Raw genomic sequence first — 21464 nt, 5'->3', positions numbered from 1 at the left:
AAATTTCTTTTTTACCTTTGCATTCTTGACATTCTGTGAAGCTCCATATCATCACTTCCCCGGAAGCCTTTGGCAAAAGGATTGTTCTCGATCTTTAATTGGGTGATCTGGAGGAAGGGAACAGAATGAGTCTGCAGTAGATTGCTACAAAGCCACCCCATAACATGAGCTAACAGGCACCATGGAAATTCAAGGGCTGGCAGCAGCAAAGCAGATTAAGCCAATCACGTCAACGGGGCCCTGGGCTTTATTGTCGTGGATGCTTTGAAAAATGTCCACGGTCAGACTTCATTTCAAAGGGGAGGGGCTAGGGGGAGCCTGGATTTGTTTTCTGTTAATTGAATGCATATCCTTTGCATCCTTCCAGCTTGGTTCGATGACATTGGGTATTTCAGACACAATAGAGGTCCCCACACTTAATTTTTTTTAAATCTAACTCGTTGACATGTTCACTCCCTATCTGGCAGTGTGGCAATCTTCACTACGACAACCGGTTAATAAAGGGCTAAGCTAGGTTTTGAGGGAAAGCAAATGGTCTCTCCCAAAGCTGCTTTGAGAATCCTAGGAAAGCAACAACAATACAGTTCCCACAGTCTACACTGATGCTTTCTCAAATAGATTTTATGCAGAGTCATAGAATCATGGATCCAGATTTAGAGGCCTAGTCCAATACTCTCATTTTACAGACAAGGAAACTGAGGGCTCAGAAAAGTCAGGTGACTTACCCAAAGACACAATGGCAGACAGAATTAAAAACCAAGTCTACTGTCCCCAGACCCAGCATTTTTGTTCATTGCACCAATGATGATAATTGTAGTGAGTTCGCTTGTTCAATTCGAGGTGAAGTGAATGGCTCAAGTTCATACACAGTGTCAGAAGCAAGATTCGAACCCAGCTTCCTTTAAAACTCTACTCAAATTTCCCATTATGTAAGAGGTTTCTCCTCCTCCCCACCCCCACCCTCAGTGCTAGTGCCTTCCTTCTGAGAGACTGTCCACTGATATTGTCAATGCCTTATGTTCATCACTGTTTACTTGATGTCTCCTCCATTAGAATGCTAGCCCTTTGAGGATGGGGACAATATATTTGCTTTGCTTAGTACCAGTGGCCCTTAGCACAGTGCCTGGCACATAGTAAGCACTTAACAAATACTTGATGACAGACTGACAGACACTCTATCATGCTCTCAGGCACAGGATGGATTTTACATATGCGTGTATATGGACATGTATGAATAAGCGTGTATATACGTTTGTTTTCATGTATATATTTTCTATATATATATATTTGTTTCAATGTGTATATATACATATATACACACAAACACACACATAAAATCTATCCTGTGGCTGAGAGACAGCATGATATAGTGAGGCATGTGACAGCTACTGTGCTAAAGGCTGGGGATATAAAGCAAGGCAAATAAACACATATACACATATTTGTATGTATACAAATAGCCATGTATACATGCACATATATGTATATATGTATATACCCAGAGTGCTCGATAAGACAATACATGACATCTATGACAAATTATACATTCACTAAAATGGCCATCTCAAAAGTAAAAACAACCCTATTAGCTGACATTGACAGTAAAGTACTTCACATTGTCTGTTTTGTTGGCTCCTCAAAATAACTCTGTGAGAAATCAACCTATACCCCCCATCAAAGTGAGAAGTTCAGAAGCTCACTAGCCAACTCTCAAGCTGCTACCTAAGGGTCAGAGACAGAATTTCAACCGGCAAACAGAGTTAAGTGACTTGCCCAGGGTCACATAGCTAATATCTTTGGCCAGATTTGAATGCAGGTATTCCTGACTCCAGGCCCAGCATTCTATCCACTAAATCACCTATCTGTCCAAAAGTTGATGTTCAGGGGCTCCAAAGTCCTCACTTATATTTTTGACATAATAAAATTCAAACTAGCTGATCATAAATCATGGTATTACATCATTTTTAGGCAGGAGAGGATTGTGTAGGGAAAAGAAGGTGGTTGAGAGATGAAGAATTCCCAAAGAACTGGAAAATCACTGAAGCAGGACATTTGGAACTAAATTTTCAACTGTGAAATCTACAAAGAAGTAGCACTAAAAACATTTCTTCTTCCTCAGCTGACCCCTAAAGGAAGCAGAAGACTTGGGTTCAAATCCTCCCTGTCTGACATCAAGCAAGTCACCTAATGTTGCTGATCTCACCTGGCTAGATGACCCACTGAGATGCCTTCTACCTCCAGAGCTGTGATCCTATGAAACTTGGTTCACATTGCAGGAATTCATTTTCCAAGGAAGGCTGTTGTTGGAGTGACAAACTCCCTCTATTTAAAACTAACAGAACTGTCGTTGACCACAGAACTGCGAGGAGTCTTAAAACTCATCTCATTCTCCCATATACCACCACCACTGCTATTTTACGTAGGAGAGAACTAAGTAAATCACTTAATTTGAGAGAAATTAATTGACTTCTCCAGGGTTCATGGGTAGCAAATGACATAGCCAGGAAGCTAAGAATTCCATACTGACAATCACAGGACTGTAGTTCTAGAGCTAGAAGGTCACTTAAAAGCCAGGAAACTGAGGCCCAGAGAAATTAAGTAACTTGTCCAGGGTCATACAGCTAGTAGATATTAAAAGTTGGATTTCTTTACTCCCCTATGCACTACACCATGTGCCACCTCTCAAAATAACATCTGAAATTTCTATTGCACTCTGAGATCTACAAAGCCTTTAGTGTTCATTGTCTCACATGAGCCTTCCAACAGCCCTTTGAGGAGGGAAGCACAATCGATTTTTATTACTACACACATGTTATGGATGAGGAAACTGAGGATCAACGGCGTTAAGTGGCTTGAACTATGGCCATACACAGCTAATATGTCTCCCTAACTTTCTTCTCCCTATCTTTTCACCGGAGTTTGAATCTGTTAAGTCACACATATGTGTAATTTCCTTAAAAGGATGGACTGTTTCATTCTCTGTATTTCTATCCCCAGCACCTAGCAGAGTACTTGGTGTATAATAGGTGCTTAATAAACCCAGGTTGTTTGAATGATTGATATACATGTATGGATCATGCAAACCCCTTTTACTATATATATATATATATATATATATACACACACACACATACATATATTTATACACATATATATACACATATACACAAATGCACACACATATATATGTATAACCTTAAAAGATGAATGTATATATGCACACACATATGTGTGTCTACACATCTTTACACATATTTTATATATAGACACATATTTATGTATGCATATATAGACCCACATGTCTATATATGCATATCTATAGTGTATAGAAAGATGTCAATTACGCATGGAAAAAATGAAATATACACCTTTATGTTGTCAGTGCTTTTCACATATGGAAAAAGCACAGTTCCATCTTATACAGGCACCTTGTTCCCCCCCATGCTTGTTGACTGTACAAAAACCATGAGACTCTGTACAGAATAGTATTATATGTTTGGAGGCAGAAAAATCTGGTTTGGAAGCCCATCTCAGCCTGACCATGACCCTGGTCAAATCTGGCTTAGTCTAAGCTCTCTGGGTCTCAGTTTCCTAATCAGCCAAATTAGGATGACAATAACAGTCCCCCATTGGGTCGTTGTGAGAATCTGGTGAGCCTGGTATGTAGGGAACTTTGCAAACGTTAATGAATTGGATAAATGGGAGCTATTCTTAGTTATATCTTGGCATCTTCTGCATGTGAGCACATGTTTTTAAGTATCTAAACAGTGCAGATGTCCATATTCATGCCAAGTATACCACTGGAACAGGCCCCTCCTGCCCACAATACTAAACAACTCCCCCCAAATGAGCCCCAAACCGGATATCCCAGGGAGAGAACGCAGGTTAGGGACTGGGAAAGGGGACAAAAATAAATACCATGTCCAACTGGCAAGGCAGATGTTGTAAAAATTAATGAGAATAATTGTTTCAAATTCTTGCTTTTGAAAAGAATTCTCATGAGGGCAAAAAATCTTAATTATTTCTCTATATGGGGAGGAGAGGGTCATTTCCTGATGCCGACCAGAAAACTCAAACCTAATAAATATGAACCAGTTACCCAATGACTCAGGCAGAGAGCAAGTCCTGGCCAACTACAAGGGAAGTTAATATAAGGTGGGGGGGGTGCGGGGGGAGGATAAACCTGCTCCACATACACAGCCATTGTTGGACTAGCAAGGAAATGAAACATCCACGTGACCTTTTTTAACACCTAAATATTTCTTGGGTTCAGTCCTAGAGCTTCTGACAACTTAGGGAAAACTTTACAAAACCCCACTTCAGTGTCAGTCTCACTAGGGGAAGAGTCAGGTTTTAAAATATCTTTTCAGGCTATAAAGCATCTGGGGAAATAAGTTATTTCTCAGTTCCAGCTGTGCTTTTAAGTAGAGGAGGAAGAGACTGAGTAGTTCATCCCCAGTGCCTAACACTGTGCCTGGCACACAGTCGTGCCTTAATAAAGGTTTTTGATTGGTTGGTTGGCTCAGAGCAAGGTTTCTTCATCTTTTTGTGGGTCAAGGACTTCTTGGGCAATCTGATAAAGCCTATGGACTCCTTTCTCAGAATGGTATTTTAAAATAAATAAGATAAAATATATGGGATTATAAAGGAAACCAATTATATTAAAATACAATTTTCAAAATATTTTTTTAAAAAACACATTCACAGACCCCAAGTTAAGAACTCATGGTGTTAGGAGTAGGAAAAGGATCTTGAATATTGTCTCATCTAATCACCTTCATTTTATGGAGAAAGAAACTGGAGTCTGGAGAAGCAAAGTAAAGATTTACTTGGCATCATACAAGTAGGTGATAACAGAGTTAAGATTTGAACCCAGGGCCTCTCTCTCCAAATCAAAGCATCTTCTCACTTTACTATGCTGGACCTGCCATATGGACTGAGACCTGGATTTTTTACAGGCTCCAGAACCCTAATTAGCATAGCCAATCTATTTGACTTTAAAAAATACAAACACAAAAATAGATTATTCAGTCCAACAGACTGAACAGATTTCCCCCTCACAGAATTAAATCTGGTTGAATGCTGGACCTTAAGCTCTCTCTCTCTCTCTCTGTCTCTCTCTCTCTCTCTCTCTCTCTCTCTCTCTCTTTCTCCCTCCCTTCCTCCCTCATTCCCTCTCCCTCTCCTTCCCTCCCCCCCATATATATGTAAATACATGTATATGTATGTGTGTTATAAGGCATATCAATTCAATTCAAGTCTGTTGAGTTTAATAAGCATTTGTGGAAGACCTTCTCTATGCCAGACTCTGGGGCTACAAACACAAAAATCCAACAATCATTGCCCTCAAGAAGCTTACATTCTACCAAAGGCAAACAATGTATACTTAGAAAAAGAAATACTAAATAGATACAAAGGAATTCCCAAAGGTTGGGGGAAGGATGCTTTGTAAGCTTTAAAATGTTTTTCAAACAGTCCTGCCTATGATCCCAGTTCAGTGACCATAGGTGAGGCCATTAACCCCTCAGTGCCCAAAAGGCCCCTCTCTACCAATAGGAATCACAGATATGTTTCCTACTCTAGGATCTCAGACCTCAAGCTACAAGGGACCTTGGAGGCCATTTAGTTGGGGATGCCCCCCGGTTTTACAAAAGAGCAAATTAGGCCCAGATTGGGGATGTGACCTGCCGAAGGTCATCCAAGTACTAGTGGGATCAGAATCTGAATTCAGGTCCTCTGAATCTAGAGGCAATTAACTTTCCATTGTACATACAATACTGCCTCCACTAATGAAATTGTAGTTTGGGAGATTGTTTGTTTTTTGGGGGTGACTTTAATTACAAACTTTTACGGGCTTACAAGTAACGGGTATGTCTTGTGCCTAAAGGAGGGTTTGGGGGATGGGACTGATGGTTTGTGGACTTGGAACTAATTAGTTGGTTAGTCACTGACCTGTTCATGTAGTTTAACTTATTGTTTTGCTAGACACAGTCAGATCTGGGGGGATGGGGGTTGGGAGCAGCAGGAAATAGAGGAGAGAAGAGCAAAGAATTAAAGAGCCTGCTTTCCAGGTGCAGTTAAAGGAAGCCAGACTTGAGAACATTTAGTACCGCCTCATACACACATGATCTGTGTTTACATACACACGGAATGTGGGGAAAAGAATGTGCTCTATGTGGTTAGATTGGAAAACAGGTAGGGATGGGGGAGAAAGCACATGTGCACACTGAACATTAAAAGCATAATCTTAATATTACTCACAATCCTTAATACTGGAGGGAAGAACACGTTTTGGGATTTTGTCCTGCATGGTCTCAGCAAGAGTAAGTTTCTAAAGTCAAACAGCTGCTGGTTTCTTTTATGTCAGTTATGGGGGGCTGGGGGGGAGGTATCTTTTCATGACTGTGTTTTCCTGTTACTTGAATAAGTCTGAGGTTCAATAAACTCTCCACTCCCCATCTCATCAAAGTTTTATATAGATGTAGATAGAGGTAAAGATTTGTCGTAGACATATAGATATAGGTAGAGAAGTATCATAGATCTTATTTGATTAGAAAAGGCTAGGGAAAGCTTGATGAAAACACACATACACACACAACCAGATCTTTGATTCAGATAAAAGTACCCCAGACCCATTACACACACAATGATGGGTACACTGAAAAACATTCCATGAAGCCAAATGCATACCATTGTGTATACACCAAGACATACATTAAAGGTGTAAGAACATTTAGACATACACACATATATATATATTGGAGATAATATATCTCATAGTATATATGTATTGTGTATATCCCCCACTATCCTACATCAGGATGCATATATTTCTAAATACCAACTTCTACTACCTAATCCTCACACTTTAGTAATAATTTCTGAAAGTTGACATTCCACTATTATATACATATGCATATCCACACATAATATTTTGAGAGTATCTCTACTCTTAATTAATATTCTGCATCATGGGTGGTGCAGGGGATAGAACACTGGGCCTGGGTTCCAGAAGACCAGAGTTCAAAATTTGGCCTCAGAAACTCATCAGCTGTGTGACCCTGGGCAAGTCACTTTAACCTCAGTCTGCCTCAGTTTTTTTTTTCATCTGCAAAATGGGGAATTAATAGTATCTACCTCTAAGGGTCTTTGTGAGAATATAATAGGAGATTTGTAAAGCACTTCGCAAACCTTGAAGAGCTATATAAATACTAGCTGCCACCACCATCTTCATCAACACCATCATCATCATTCAGTATGTTATATATTGAATAAAATAGCAATCTGGTTTAATGGATAGAGAGGCTGCTCAAAACCAAGAAGACCTAGTTTCAAAGCTGCCTCTGATCCATCCTGGCTGTGTGACCCTGGGTCAATAATTTAACTTCTCTTGCCTCCAGGTAACTCTTTAAGACTCTAAACTGCAGTGAAGGTTTCTAGCTGCATTGGTGGAGAGAGATTCCTTACCAGGGAGTTCCCTGTATTAAGGAAATCACAGATCTCTCTCTCTCCCCGCCCCCCCTCTCCCTCCCTCTCTCCCTCCTCCCTCTCCCTTTTTCTCTCCCTCTCCCTCTCCCTTTTCCTCTCCCTCTCCCTCCATCTTTGTCTCTCTCCTCCTCAGTCCCACTACATCATACTACATCTCTCTTCGTACTTACAAACCCAAACCATGCCTGGACTCTAGCTTTCCAAGGAGGGGGCTAATCTTTCCTGTTCTATGCCCCTTATTTTTTCCAATGATTCCTTCCCACCCCCCGCCCCCGCCGTGGTCAGCAATCAGAAGTTAGACGTGGGTTTAAGGCGCGCACAGCAGACATCTTATAAAGCAGAAAGTGTGGCCGCAGCTCAACCTTTGCAATCTCCTGGGCATCACACATTCCCCTCTTTCTTACTCTGTTGCCTCGCCAGGCCCCTCGGGTTCTTTCCCTATTAAAAGCCGATCTCTGAGGGTTGGCTGCTTTTGGCCCGCCCGTGGAACGTCCCCGACGGAGCTCAGCCTCGGAGAGCACAGCAAAGGAATGGGCCATCTCTTCTGGGGAAAGCCATCGGTCATGTGCACAGCCGAGGCACTGACAGTCCCCAGCTGGAGTCTAACCACACCATTTCATAATCTCCCCCTTCCGCATCCTCCGCGGGTCTCCACCACCCAGCCACGGAGCTTCCTTCCTTCCCAGGCCTTTGGGATGAGACAGGGAGGTTGGTAAGGAGTCTGGGGGAGAAGTCCCCTCCCTCTGACGTTGTCCGCACCTCTGGGGTGCTGGACTGACTGCACCGGGATTGGGGAGCTCCAGGCTACCGTGGGATACTCGACTCCTGGGGCCACTCCTTACACTGCCCTGCGCCCACGTCGGGGCGCTGGGGAATGGAGCCCCGGGCAGGTTGTGTGGCTCCAATCGTCCCCCTGGCGCAGCCCCAACCATCTCACCATTCCCCGGTAATCACGAACCATAAAAAGAGTAATCCAAACCGTTCCCTCCCACCCCGGCCTAGGTGGCCGCTACCAGCACCTCTTTCCTCCACCTCCTTTAACACCTAGGCTGATGCTTCTTTCCTAGGGGTGAGGGGAGTAGGATTTAAGACGACTCGGCTTTTTAAGGTCAGACAGAGAGGAAAACAAAGTTGTCGTCCCTCTACGAGAAATAAAAGGTGGGGCTCCTTTCTTTCCCCGGGAACAAGACTCAGGCCTCATGTTTTCAATCCCTGCTTTTGCAAATCCCCTTTATGAGAAACATTCCACAAAAATATATACTGAATGCAGGCATACAAGCAGAGAAAAGCGAAAATGCAGAAACTGACATCCGGACCCGTGGGGGATAAAATCACAGTAGGGGTTCTGGGCCGCCGGATACTTGTTACCTCAGCATGGGGGGACAGGGACCGCGCCTTTCCTTTCACTGACGTAGACAACACAGCTCAGCGCTTTGCCAACAGTGCCAGAATGTGGCAAAGGCTGGGCCCGAACCCAGCTCTCTATCTACTACGCCACACTCTCTCGATCCACGGCCCATGTTACATATGGATTATATATGTGTTTGCTCTGAGCAATACAAATAGTCCTGGTCGGCTCAACCCATGGTGGGGAGAGGTGTTGTAGCCTGGAAGGTGTTAACTATCTTCTCCTCCCCCCCCCTCCTTTTTTTTCAATCTATGTGGCCCATGAAGTTCTTTTCGATGGAAATCTTCGTGTTTATTAGAGATGTTCCATCCCTCCTCTTGGTTGGGGGGGGGGGGGGGCGGGGACGACCAATGCGACATGTTTCATTTCGGTCTCGCTAAGTCCTTAGTTGTCAGACCTGATTGCTGTATGGGTCAGCTTTGCTTAACATCTTTTTTTCTTTGTATAAAGAAAAGGGCCCTCAACCCCAGCCTAGTAAATTATTATTATTATTACATAGTGAGGATATTAACAATATCTGGCAAGCATATGGCACTTTCCCCTTACTAGCTGTGTGAACCTGGGTATGTTACTTAAACTCTGGGCCTCAGTTTCTCCATCTGCAAAATGAGAGAGTTGTACTGAATGACCTCTGAGTTCCCTTCCAGTTCTAAATCTATGGTCCTATTATCCCATTGTGGAATAACCACAATGGAAAAAAAAAACATAAAGTAAACAGATAGTTGTGGCTGGTTTGTGTGCTTTTAAAGGAGTGTGATATTTCCCCTTCCAAGTAAGAATCGAGGAATCGAAGATCCCTGGCAGGGGATAACTGTAGCCGCGATCCCTGACAGTTATTTGGGGGAGTCATCCTCTCCCAGCCTTCGTGGCTAGCAGAAGGCGGAGGGGAATGGGGGTGGGGAGGAAGGGAAGAGACTAGGTGCTGGGCCAGAGCACGCTCGGCTAAGTATCCTATTAGAGAATTTTCCTGGCCAGTACTCCCTCTAGTAAACTTAACCCCCTCTGAAGCTCGCCCTGGGGTAGGTACAAACTGTTGTTCTTTGTGCGGCTCTGCGTCAGAGTGGAAAAACAGACAGTTACAAACTACAGATTGCCCTGAGATTACACGCCCATGGTGGGAGTCCGAGAGCAGCAACCCCTGCGGAGTATATATACTTAGGGCATGTAAATGTAATAGGATGGGGACTCACTCTTGGATAACGGGAAGGGGGAAAGGGGTTGGGGCGGGGGAGGGAAAGGGAGGGTCAGGGTGCGCATGCGTGTCCCCTGTTCTCTGGCTTTGGAAAGGAAAACCGTAGCGAGCCGCACAGGTGTTTCCGCGTGGAGCACGGTCCTGGGTCCCGGGCCCCGCAGTATCTACAACGTACACAGGGATGTTTTAACCAACCGATCTCCTTACTTTGTGATTCTGGTAGGAGGTCACAGCGATAAAAGCCGTCTCTGGGAAGACGTGGGTGCAGAAGGCTGTGTTTTTCGAGCCGAATCCATTATTTTCGTCTGCTTTTACGATGTGCAGTCTAGGCTGGTATTTGTGCATGGAATTCAATATAATCTAAAAACAAATTTAAAAAAATTAAAACCTCGGGCCGCATAAGGAAGCATCGCTATGAATCACTAAAAGACAACCATAACAACGATGACGATCTATATATTGCGTGCTTGGTTGTTTGGGGGCTTTCTAAAGTGGATAATGGTAAGCAGCTTAATGGCAACGATTTCTTTTTCTTTCCAAAGAAATTTTTTCACCAGAAATATCCTGGAAAATGTCGAGGGAGTATACCCAACGGCATACACAACTGTAAATCAGGATACTTAATAAATGCTGCTCGATAAATTATCTCCCTGCTCACAGAACCTTAAATAACCACTATGATAGTCAGCTCCCATGATTTCTTCTGGGAGGAAACGGGGATGGCAACTTGGGAACTGAACATAGGAGGAAAGAGGGAGAGAGGAGTGTAGATGGGGCCTGGCGAAGGGGACTTGGGACTTTGAGGTACTATTCACAGCTTGGTCTCCTGGCTACCTGGTAGGGGTTGGGAATGGATTTCCTGGTGGCCACACTATGGGAGATGGAGCCCTTTGTTCAGAGTACTGAAAGTCAGAGAACAGCAGGGGAAATGAAAAAGCCTAGTAGGGTTGGGTAGGAGGACAACAAAACAGCTTTCTCCTCACTCATTTGAATTCTAGAGTGGTGTTGTCTAGAAAGTAAAACCCTAGGGTTGATTTTTAGATTTCATCTAAGAGGTCTTTTTTTCATGGTGTATTAGATTTTTATTTATTTTGTGAAACCATTCTCAATTACATTTTCATCTGGTTCTGCCACATTTTCTCTCATACTGCCTGTGGGCCTGAGTCTGACACCTTTGGTAGTGGATTTGGAGTCAATAAGACCCAGGTTCAAATCCTCTCAAAGGGATCTTAACTAGCCATGCAGCCCCTAACTTTCCAAGTTTTCTGCACAGTTCCTTAGGCACAGAACTGTCTGCCTTTTCATTTTAGAATGATTATATTTTCTCCCTTTACCCCCATCACTTTATTTGGGCTGGGTTTGGAAGCAGCATGTGACAGGGGAAGAGATCCTATTAGACTCACTGTCTCACTATCACCTCCATTTCATTTCCTGGGCTTCTCCCTTCTAAACCAGTATATAAGAAATTAATAAATGCATAAAAGCAAACTTGTTTTTAGCATTCCTATAAAAAAATTCATTAAAATACCACTGAGGGCACTTTTGATGCTGGTGTAAAAAGTGCTATGATCAGTGGCTAGAAAACTGGGCTTGCATCCAGTGAGATCTGGATTCCAATCCCACCTCTGACATTTCCTGGAAACTCTCATTGCCCCAGGCAACTTTGTTACCCTAATTCTGGAAAAGGGTAAACAGACCCACACTACCAAAGCATTCCTCCCCAGTTCTGACTTCCCTGTTAGAAAGTAAGCTCTTTGAGGGCAGGGTGTTGTTTGCTTGCCTGAATTTGTATCCTGGGGACTTTGTATAGTTCCTGGAACATAGGACAGTCATTTGTACTGACAGATAAGTGCTTTTGAATTACAGGTGCCAAAATCACTATTGTGGGGAGTTTTCTCTCCAGGAGATATTCCTTCACAGCTGCGACCAAAATAACAGTGCATGATTCCTGGTTTAGCAACCATCTCTTGATCACCAGGAAAACGGTGCATTAAGGTTTGCAAAGCACTTCACCTATAGTATTTTATCTGATTTTCACAACAAACCTATGAAGTCAGTCCTTTCTCGGCACTATTATTCTCAACTTTACAGATGAACTTGTGGGGATCACCGTTCATGGCCGCTCCTAAAGTATGAGCAAAGAAAGTGGCTCTAATTCCCTTTCTAAGAGAATGCTCATTAAATAGACTGGATGGGTAGTAATAGTGGAAGAAGCGGAGGAGGAGGAGGAGAAGAAGGAAAAGATCCGGGGAAAAAAGAGGAAGAGGAGGAAGACAAAGGCGGTAGAGATCTCCTCCCGGCCTTCCTTCGGGAATGGGAGTGGACCCAATGGAAGGCGGGGAGGGGCCAGCAGTGCCCTGGGATGCCGCGGATGCCCTGGACTCCTGGGCCTCCGTCTAATCTCGGGAAGCGGCCGCCGGGCTGCCTGCCTCCCTCCCTTCCCGGCCCGATGGCGACGCGGAGCCGGGCGCCCTGGCGACCGACCGAGAGACGCAGCTGGGCGCACGAGGCCCGCCGGAGCCCCCAGGCCGGCGCTGCCATCGCCCCGGCTTAACCAAATTGCTTTGACATCCAAGGGCAGTCGCTGGCCATCAACGGCGAAACGATCTAATGGCCTTTAATTTCATTAGGGCGGCCCCCCACTGGGGGCCCAAGCCCCAGCTGGGGCTCTGGGAACCAGCGGAGACTTGGAGGCCGTGGGCACCTCCGAGTTTCCACTAACTGGAGAGGGGAGGCGTGGAGGCCGGCGCTGCCGAGAATCCACGCGTGCATCTGAGGCGCTAGTGGGTGGACAGCAAATCCCATGCGGTCCAGATTCCCGGGAACCAAACCTAGAATGAGGGGAGAGCCCCAGGAGGTGGAGTCTGGGACCCCAATCCTAGGCACTGCAAAGGCACAAGCAATTTTGGAGACCCCAAACCTAACATCGATGTCCCTTCTGCCTCAGTCCCCGAGTGACATTGGACAGACTAGTTCCCTTTCTGGCTCTCACAAAATGGAGGGGGAGGGGGATGACTTTTAAGGTCCCTTCCACCTTAGAGTCTGTGACCCAAGGCATATTTTTCTGATGAGCAAGAGGTTGCTGCTAACCCAGGAACCCTGTTTGGAGTGGCCTGGAGGCCGTCAAAAGAGCCCAGCCTGAGCAAAACGTGCTTCAGAAAAGCAGATAGAGGTGGGGGAGTTGTTGAGAGATGCTCCCTCATCACACTGTAAATATTTTGCTTCCAGGGAAACATGGGAGGTGGGGGTGGGGGAGAGACTCTGGGGCTCACAGGCTGGAAGTACAGACAAACAACCCCCGGTACAAGCCCAGACTCAAGCAATCAGTCCAGTGACCTACATGCATGCAAATATATCTATGTATTAGATCATGTACATGTATTATATAACATGTGTACACATTTTTAGGCCAGTGTGTCCCTCCTGAGGGGAAAAAACTTAGTTATGGTATCATAGAGTGCTGGGGTCCTTGGAGCCAGGAGTTCCAATCTGACCTCTGACACTCACTAGCTTGTGACTCCAGGCAAGTCCCTCACCATGTTTGCCTCAGTTTCCTCATCTGTAAAATGGGGTTAATAACAGCACCTACCTCCAGGGTTGTTGTAAGGATTAAACAAGATCATAACTGCAATGTTAGCACAGTGCCTGGCATGTAGTAAGCACTATATTTTAGCTATGATTATTGTCATTATTATTTATAGGACCTAAGGATCTGTAGGATCACTAAGAGGTGAACATCTAACACCTACCCCACCCCCATTTTACGGATGAAGAAACTGAAGGGCAGAGAAGTGACTTGTCCGAGGTCACACAGCCAATAAGTAGCAGTGGGAATTTGTACTCCAAAGCGTGTGCTCTTTACAATAGTCCTTCCCCATCAACCTTGGGAGAGGATAGGGTTGGGGTCTACTCCCCTTCTCCTAGTCTTCCTTCCCAATGCCCTTGCAGTTTTCATTGTCCCAATATGGCCATTTCGCTTCTTAGAGGGCCCCACATCCCAAAATACATCGTTCTCACTCTCCTGGGAGAACAAATGAACAAGGCTGTGGGACCCCATTTGGAAGGTCAAGATTTTAAGTGAGACACCCCACCCAAACCCCATTAAACTCCCTCCTTCCTGCCTAGGCCCCAGTGAATTCAGTTCAGGCCTTCAGGGCCTAACTACATTAGTCTCCTCCCTGGACAGGAATAACTGTTCACAGGACTTTTTAAGAGTTCAAATAATCTTAAACCTGACAGAGGTCCCAGAATTAGCCCTTTCCCACACCCTTCCTCAGGTGCAGGTGGTGACCTGCACATACCTCCCTGAGTTTTACAGAGATTCAAGGACTTCTGGACCACTTTTATCACATGGTAGATCCATTTAATACACTTTGCTTCAATTTGGAAGGGGAGTGGTGTAGAGAAATGAAGTAGGGAAGTTAGACAGGGCTTGGCTGCAACACTTCCTTCTAATGAAGCCTTTCCTCATGGTCCCAGCTGCTAGTGTCTTCCCTTCTCTGGTTACCTTAAATCTACTCGGTTAGAAGATTTAGAGCTGGAAAGGACCTTAGAGGCCATAAATCATAATTAATAACAATAATAGTTAACATTTACATAGCACTTACTATGTGCCAGGCATTGTGCTAAGCCCTCTACAATTATGATCTCCTTTGGTCCTCACAACAACCCTGGGAGTTAGGGGTTACTATTAACCTCACTTGACTGATGAGGGAACTGAGGCAAATAGGAGAAGTGACTTACCTAAGGTCACACAGCTAGTAAGTTTCAGAGGTGGGATTTCAATTCAGGTCTTCCTGACTCCAGGCTAGGCACTCTATCCACTTTGCCACCTGGCTGCCCTTCATTTTGCATGAGTAAACCAAGGCACAGAGATGTTAAGCGATTTGTCCATTGACACATAGGGCAGGAATTCAAGCTAGGTCTTCCTTATTCCTCGTCCATCATTTTGCCCACTGCACCCTTAGATATTCTATACAAAAGGCTTTGAAAAATCCTAAGTGCTACTACGTATACGTCCATTATTATTACAATGGCACCATGCTATCAGCCTGGCCTGTGACTTCTTGGTGTGGGGAACCCCCACAGTGAAAACTTCCTCCATACATGTAGATCAGCTAATTGTCAGAACTCTGGGGCCTCAGGACCCCTTACAATTAAAATTATTGAGGAACTCCCTCCCTGTGCATGATCTATGTCTATGGATAGCTACCATATTGGAAATTAAAATGTTGCAATAGTGTTATGAAACTAGTTTGACCACAATGATCCCTGAAAGGGTCTCAAGGTCCCCTAGAGAGAGGTGCCTAGGGTCAGCAGGGGTTAAGTGACTTGACCAAGATCATACAGTTGGTGTAAATTAGAAGCCGTACTTGAACCCACTGCCTTGCTGCCTACAGTCTCTGCTCTTGTTGTTAACAATATTACCAGATCTCCATGGCAAGTCAGGATCCTTATACCTCACCTGGGACTTGCTTCCATCCTATCTAAAGTACTTGTTGATATCACACCTTACACCTCTCTGTTCAATGTCTTATCCACTACTCAAAGAGGAGGACCTGGTCTTTGATAAACTCAATATCTCTCTCCATCCGGTACCCACCATAGCGCTCTGAAAACAGTAAGAGCTTAGTAAATATTTGTGGGCTGACTATTTGAACCTCCTGTTTGCTCCAAAAGATGGAAAGAGACATAACTCTTGCCTTTGAAGAGGTGGCATTCTATCTGGCCTTGGTCGTGTACCTGCCATTTATGGTTATTTAAAGGTTCAGCTTGGCCCAGGTGACTTGACGCTGGTTCTTTGATGAATCACTATATCAAAAACCTGGCAGGTCCCTCCCTTTCTCCCCAGGGTCCCTATCACCCAGGCCAAGCACACCAATTGGGATCTGTATTTGGGACAGGACTGGGACAGGATATTGTTGCCCAAGTCAACAGGTCATTTCTGTTGTCTTTCAGCCCTAGCCTTACCTACAGAGGGGCCAAACTGGGGGATGCTAGGAGGACTATGGATGCAGTGTCATCTTGGGCAAGGGTACCTAGGCCAAGCCCTGACTCAATGCCCTAATCAGCAGTGGAAAGCTTGGATTTATAAAACCTGAAAGGAGATTGTCATAGGAGACAAGGAAGGAAGGAAGAAGAGTTGGTGAAGGTGGGGAGGGCCACAATATAGGGGAAAGGTAGAAAGAGAAGAAAACAGGAAAGGGAAAAAGGAGAAAGAAGATAAGGAAGGAAAGAAAAATGAGAAAGGAAGAGAAGGAATAGATAAGAAAGGGGGAGGAAAAGAAGGAAGAGAAGGGGAAGAAAAAAGTAGGAATAATAGAAGAATGTGAAAGAAGAGGAGGACAAGGAAGAAAGGTTGAGGCAGAAGGGAAGGTTGAGGAGGAAGGGAAGAAGTAGAAGAGCTAGGACACCAAGTGCCCGGTACTCACATGTCCAAATGGGTCCAGATGGTTATTGGTGAGCTTCAGTTTCTGAAAGGAGACCAGCTGCCGCATCCAATGGGCACCTGTGGCTGGAGAATCTGGGTGCACATACAGCCGTCCAGGCATAGCAGGTTCTGCTTTCCCAGTCACAGACCTAGCCCCAAAGGAAATTCCAGCCCACTGAGTCCAAGGGCCAAGGAGCCTAATCCAGCCCACCAAGTGAACCTGGCAAGCCACAAGTTCAGAACAAAAGGTTGCTCTACCCTACAGAAAGCTGGACTTCTGTTTCTCATCCAGAAATGTTTTTTCTTTCTTCTTGATGTTTTCTTTAAGCTACTGTGGATCTAATATAATCCCTCTCCTGCAATCCTTATGATGCACTGCCAGGGCCCCAGCATCTCCTGGGGTAGCCCGATTTTGCATACACCTAAGGCTTCGTTTTTCCTTCTCTCTCACTTTTGTCTTTTCTGGAGCCCTTAGATTCACCTGGGTCACAATACCACCACAATCCAATCACCAAAGATCTGAAACAGGAGCCAGAAATCCCTTCCAGGGATTTTCAAAGACTCTGAAGACTATTTTCTCTCATCCCATTTCTGGCTTCCCCTGGCCCTTTAGCTCGCTTAAATACCAAGTCAGTGGTTTAATAAAAGGCATGTTCAAAGCAGCTAACTCATTAAAAAATAGTAAATAACCTTGTGCTGACATTATGCTAAGAAACACTTTTTTCACATAGGGACATTAGAGAGTCATCCCATAGGTAGGGCAGCACATCTGGGAATAATGGTGATGGGCCTGGAATTCTGTGTCTACATATCTTCCTCCCCCCTCCCCCAGATGCCTACCATTTATTATCTGCAAATTTGTATCTGTGGTCGTCAGCTGGTACAATATCCATGAGCAGGATGTACTTCGTTTTGGGATTCAGTCCAGTGACCTTGACTTTGTAACTGGGGAACATACGCCTAGAGAGAGGGGAGGGAGGGAAGAAGAGATGGAGGGAGATGGGGAAAAGAAGGAGTGACACAAGGGGAAAGGGAGAGATGGAGGGAAGTGAAGAAGACCAGGTAGAGACAGAAAACAAGCAGAGAAACAGAGAGAGAAGAGACAGGGCAATACAGAGATAGAAATAAACAGACAGAGGACAGAAACAGAGGGAAGAGAGACAAATGGAAGAGGAGGAGAAAAAAAGTGGAAGAGACGAGGAGGAGAAAAGAGGAAGAGGAAGAAGAAGAGAGAAGAGTGGAGAGGAGGGAGAGAAAGAGTAATAAAAGACAAAGGGAAGGGATGAAAAGGAGGTTTCCACGGAGACAAGAAACAGAAAGAAAAGGAGGATTGAAGGGAGAAAAGGAGGAGACAGAGATGGGGAGAAGACAGAATAACTGATTAATACTAATATGAAGATCAGAGATCTCGCTTCACCTGTGCAGCAGAAGAAGGGATTGATCCAGAGGGAAAGCCTGATTTCCAGTTCCACACCAGGACTGATCCAGCCCAGGTTTTCCTGCCTATTTTGAGAACAGGGATGGAGGCGGGGGCCAAGGAACAGCGGAGGTGTGGTGGGGGAGAGCGACAGAGCGGTCTCGAAGAAGGAAAAGCCAGGACGACTTGCTCTTTTTGTTGACTCGTTTGGAATATAGAAAGTTCACCACCACTTCTACCCCTCTGCGCGCGCGCGCGCGCGCGCGCACACACACACACACACACACACGCACTTCAACTCTTCAACTCCGGCTAAATTTAGTTCCCAGAGGCAGGTATTTCAGGAGGAAGCTCACTCCATAATAACCTCTCCTCTTTGAGTTGTTATCGTTGGTGGTGATAACGGTCTGGGCGTGCACACGTGCACACAAGGATCGTGCGGAGACCCCGGAAACACACGTGCACACAGGATCCTGTGGAGACCCCGGAAACACACGTGCACACAGGATCCTGTGGAGACCCCGGGGGACACACACAAGCCCATAGCCCAAGGGAATTTACAGACGACTAATCCTGTCTCCTCCCCCCGCCCCCAATACACATCCACACACAGACACTGGGGCCGCAGGCCTTCTCCCTACTGGTGCGGTTCTCTTACTAGCCCGGTTTGCTGGGGGAAGGGGAGAAAGGAGGGAAGGTATAAGTGTTTATTAAGTTCTTACTATGTGCCAAGTGGTTTCTAAATATTATCTCATTTGATCACCTTTAACACTCGTGATTTTGAAACTGATTCTGCCATTTGCCTCTTCCCCTCCCTTCCTCGTCTCTCCCTTCCTCCTTTTCTCTCCTTTTCTTCTGCTTTTCTTCCTTACATTCTCTCTCTCTCTCTCTCTCTCTCTCTCTCTCTCTCTCTCTCTCTCTCTCTCCTTGTCTCTCCTCTTCCCTTTTATCCACGTTCTCTTCTTTTCTTCTCTTCCACCTCTAACCCCTGCACCCACTCCAATGGCATCTAACCTGCATGGACTCCATCAAGGGGAGGGGGCGGGGAATCAAACCGAAAAGAGCATCCTCTTTGGAAGTAATGCCAATAGCAGTCTGGCCTTCTACCTAGAGTCAGGATTCAGTGACATTTGCCCTGAAGAAAATCATGCACAAGGGGTCTCCCTTAGCATCTCCGGGATGACCGGTTCCAGTTGCCTGGGAAAGGAGCCCGGTTGGTGGTGTCTTCCAAAGGCAGGCAGGCAGGAAGGATGGGGAGGTGGGGGTGAGAAGTGTTTAAAGTTAAGCTGGTGGGGGGAACGTCCCCACCCCCCAGCTTCCCTCCATTCCCTTTCCTCGGAAGGTAACCTGAGTCTCCCTGTGTTTATGCACAATGGTTCGTCCAGAAGTCTTAGCGTCGAGGAGTGCTTTGCAATCCTTTTATAGTGAAATCTTTCCTGGAGACTACGCTGGGCCCGCGGCCTCAGCTTCCAAAACGGAATCGGAGGAAAGTCTGCCTTTTTTTCCCCTTTCTATTTTACTGTAAACAGACCGGTAATATATCACTCGGGCCCTTCGGCGTGGCGGGGACAGAGACATTGTTTAATTCCAAATAATAATAAATGTCAAATTTCTCCAATTTTACTGCGGAACAGGCCTAGGGTGGGGGGGGCGGTGTTGAAGAGGTTCTTCCCCTCTGAGCCAGAGCCTGTCGGTCCTCAGGCCGCAGGGGTGGTGTGGGGGGGCGGGGGGGGAGAGATCCTTTTTAAGACAGCCCCCAGTCCATTCACCACCTAGGGCTGGAGAAAGAGAATGGGGATCACCGGCCTAAGTCCGATATGAGGGCACTGATTGGCTGAGGGTGGGTTTCCTTAAATCATGCAGGCGGGGAGAATTCAGAGCAAGCAGAACTCGGCTAGCCTCCTCCGCCAGGCGGGCTAACCTTCTCGCTCGGCCCTGAAGGGCTTTTAACAGCGACTCTGGGGTGAGTGTCTATTTGTGAGAGCTGCCGTGTTTATCTGTGTCTGTATAAAGAGCTCAGCAGAGCCCCGTCTACGTTTCAAAGGCTTCGGCTGCTTCCTATAAACAATGAGAGAGGTAGCGAATACATTCAACATTCGGGATTTGGCAAACGGGTGGGACCCTGGAAGGATGCCAAGTTTGGGGGCAAGGAGGGGGGAGAGCAGAGAGAAAAATTTGGACTCGTGCTTGATTAAATGGAATCTCTCTCTCGTCTCTCTCTCTCTCTCTCTCTCTCTCTCTCTCTCTCTCTCTCTCTCTCTCTCTCTCTTCCTCCTCCTCCTCCTGTTCCTCCCTTGTCTCTCTTCTCCCCATTATCTCTCATTCTCTCTCATCTCCCAGTCTTCCGTCTCTCTCTTTTCTTTGTTTCATTCTCTCCTCTCTTCCTCCGTCCCTCGATTTCTCTTTTTCCAATCTTTCTCAGTTTCTGTCCTCTGTCTTAATCTCTCCCCGCCTCCCAACCCCTTCTGTCTCACTCCGCTGGTTCTCTCTTCAATAATTCCCACTCTCCCCCAATCCCGTCTCTTCCCATTTTTCATTCGTGTCTATCTCAATCTCTCCTCTCCTCTTCTCTCTGTCTCTCTCTCTGTCTCTCTCTGTCTCTCTGTCTCTCTCTCTCTCTCTCTCTCTCTCTCTCTCTCTCTCTCTCTCTCTCCCTCTCTCTCTCTCCCTCTCTCTCTGTCTCTCTCTTCCCCCCACCCCGCTTCCTTCCAGGCCCCCAATTCCTTCCCTTTTCCTCTCTCAGCTTCGCCTCTCTGCATCTCCTTCTCTCAGTCTCACCTCTCTCGATTTCTCTTCCCCCACCCCACCTCCCTCTCCCTCTTTTCTCTCTTTCTCTCATTACTAATCCCTTAAGATATCATGCTCTCTGGAGCCCTTTCTTCTGTCTATATACGAGGTGGAAGAGGAGCCAAATTTCCGGAGCTGAAGAGTTGACTTTCCCTCCCCCTACACTCCTCCTGTTTGTCTGAGATCAATGGATGAATTTTCGCAGGGATTTTTTAAACAAGTAACTAATCTGTCTATCTACCTACCTACCTACCTATCTATCTATCTATCCATCTACCTATCTATTTTCCTTTTATTAAAAAGTGTTTCTCACTCCCCCCACCTTTCTCTCTTCATACAATTCACATTCTGCTTTCTCTTTAAAGCCAAGACAAGGTCTTACCTTCCCGCTTTGGTGATGATCATTTCGGTCCCCACTTCATGAAATTTCAGCCACAGTTCTCGCTCGTGTAAAAACACTTTAATCCCCTCCATGCCCTGCAAGACAACAAGAAGGATAAGGCCACAGAAAGACACCATGGAAAGCGCCACCCCCCCCCCCAGTCTCTCTCCCCTCAGTCCTGAAGTCCCAGAGGGAAAACGCTAAAGTTCAGCTCCCCCCACCCAGCACTAGCATCACTCCTTCTTATCCCTACCCCCAAGTACCCATCTTCTGCCGGCCTCTTTATCCAGGGCCCGGCCCAGTCCCCTGCCTACACTGTGGAAGGAATGATCCAGGCTTCTCCGCATCTCCAGATGGGCA

General features: G+C 45.7%; 1 protein-coding gene across 1 annotated transcript in view; it reads right to left on the bottom strand.

The window, feature by feature from the left end:
• TBX5 (T-box transcription factor 5) overlaps positions 1–21199 on the bottom strand; it is a gene marked incomplete at its 5' end in the record, with an annotated part of 48780 nt that extends 27581 nt beyond the window's left edge. Inside the window, 5 exon segments of the mRNA XM_036750714.1 lie at positions 16–107; positions 10296–10448; positions 16520–16667; positions 17359–17478; positions 21105–21199. Coding sequence (XP_036606609.1) covers positions 16–107; positions 10296–10448; positions 16520–16667; positions 17359–17478; positions 21105–21199 — 608 coding nt within the window.
• Positions 21200–21464: the final 265 nt, after the last annotated feature.

Source organism: Trichosurus vulpecula, chromosome 1 (genome assembly GCF_011100635.1).
Source record: "Trichosurus vulpecula isolate mTriVul1 chromosome 1, mTriVul1.pri, whole genome shotgun sequence".
NCBI classification, from domain to species: domain Eukaryota; kingdom Metazoa; phylum Chordata; class Mammalia; order Diprotodontia; family Phalangeridae; genus Trichosurus; species Trichosurus vulpecula.
The sequence above is the reverse complement of the archived record's forward strand: the minus strand, read 5'-3'. Positions and strand labels throughout refer to the sequence as shown.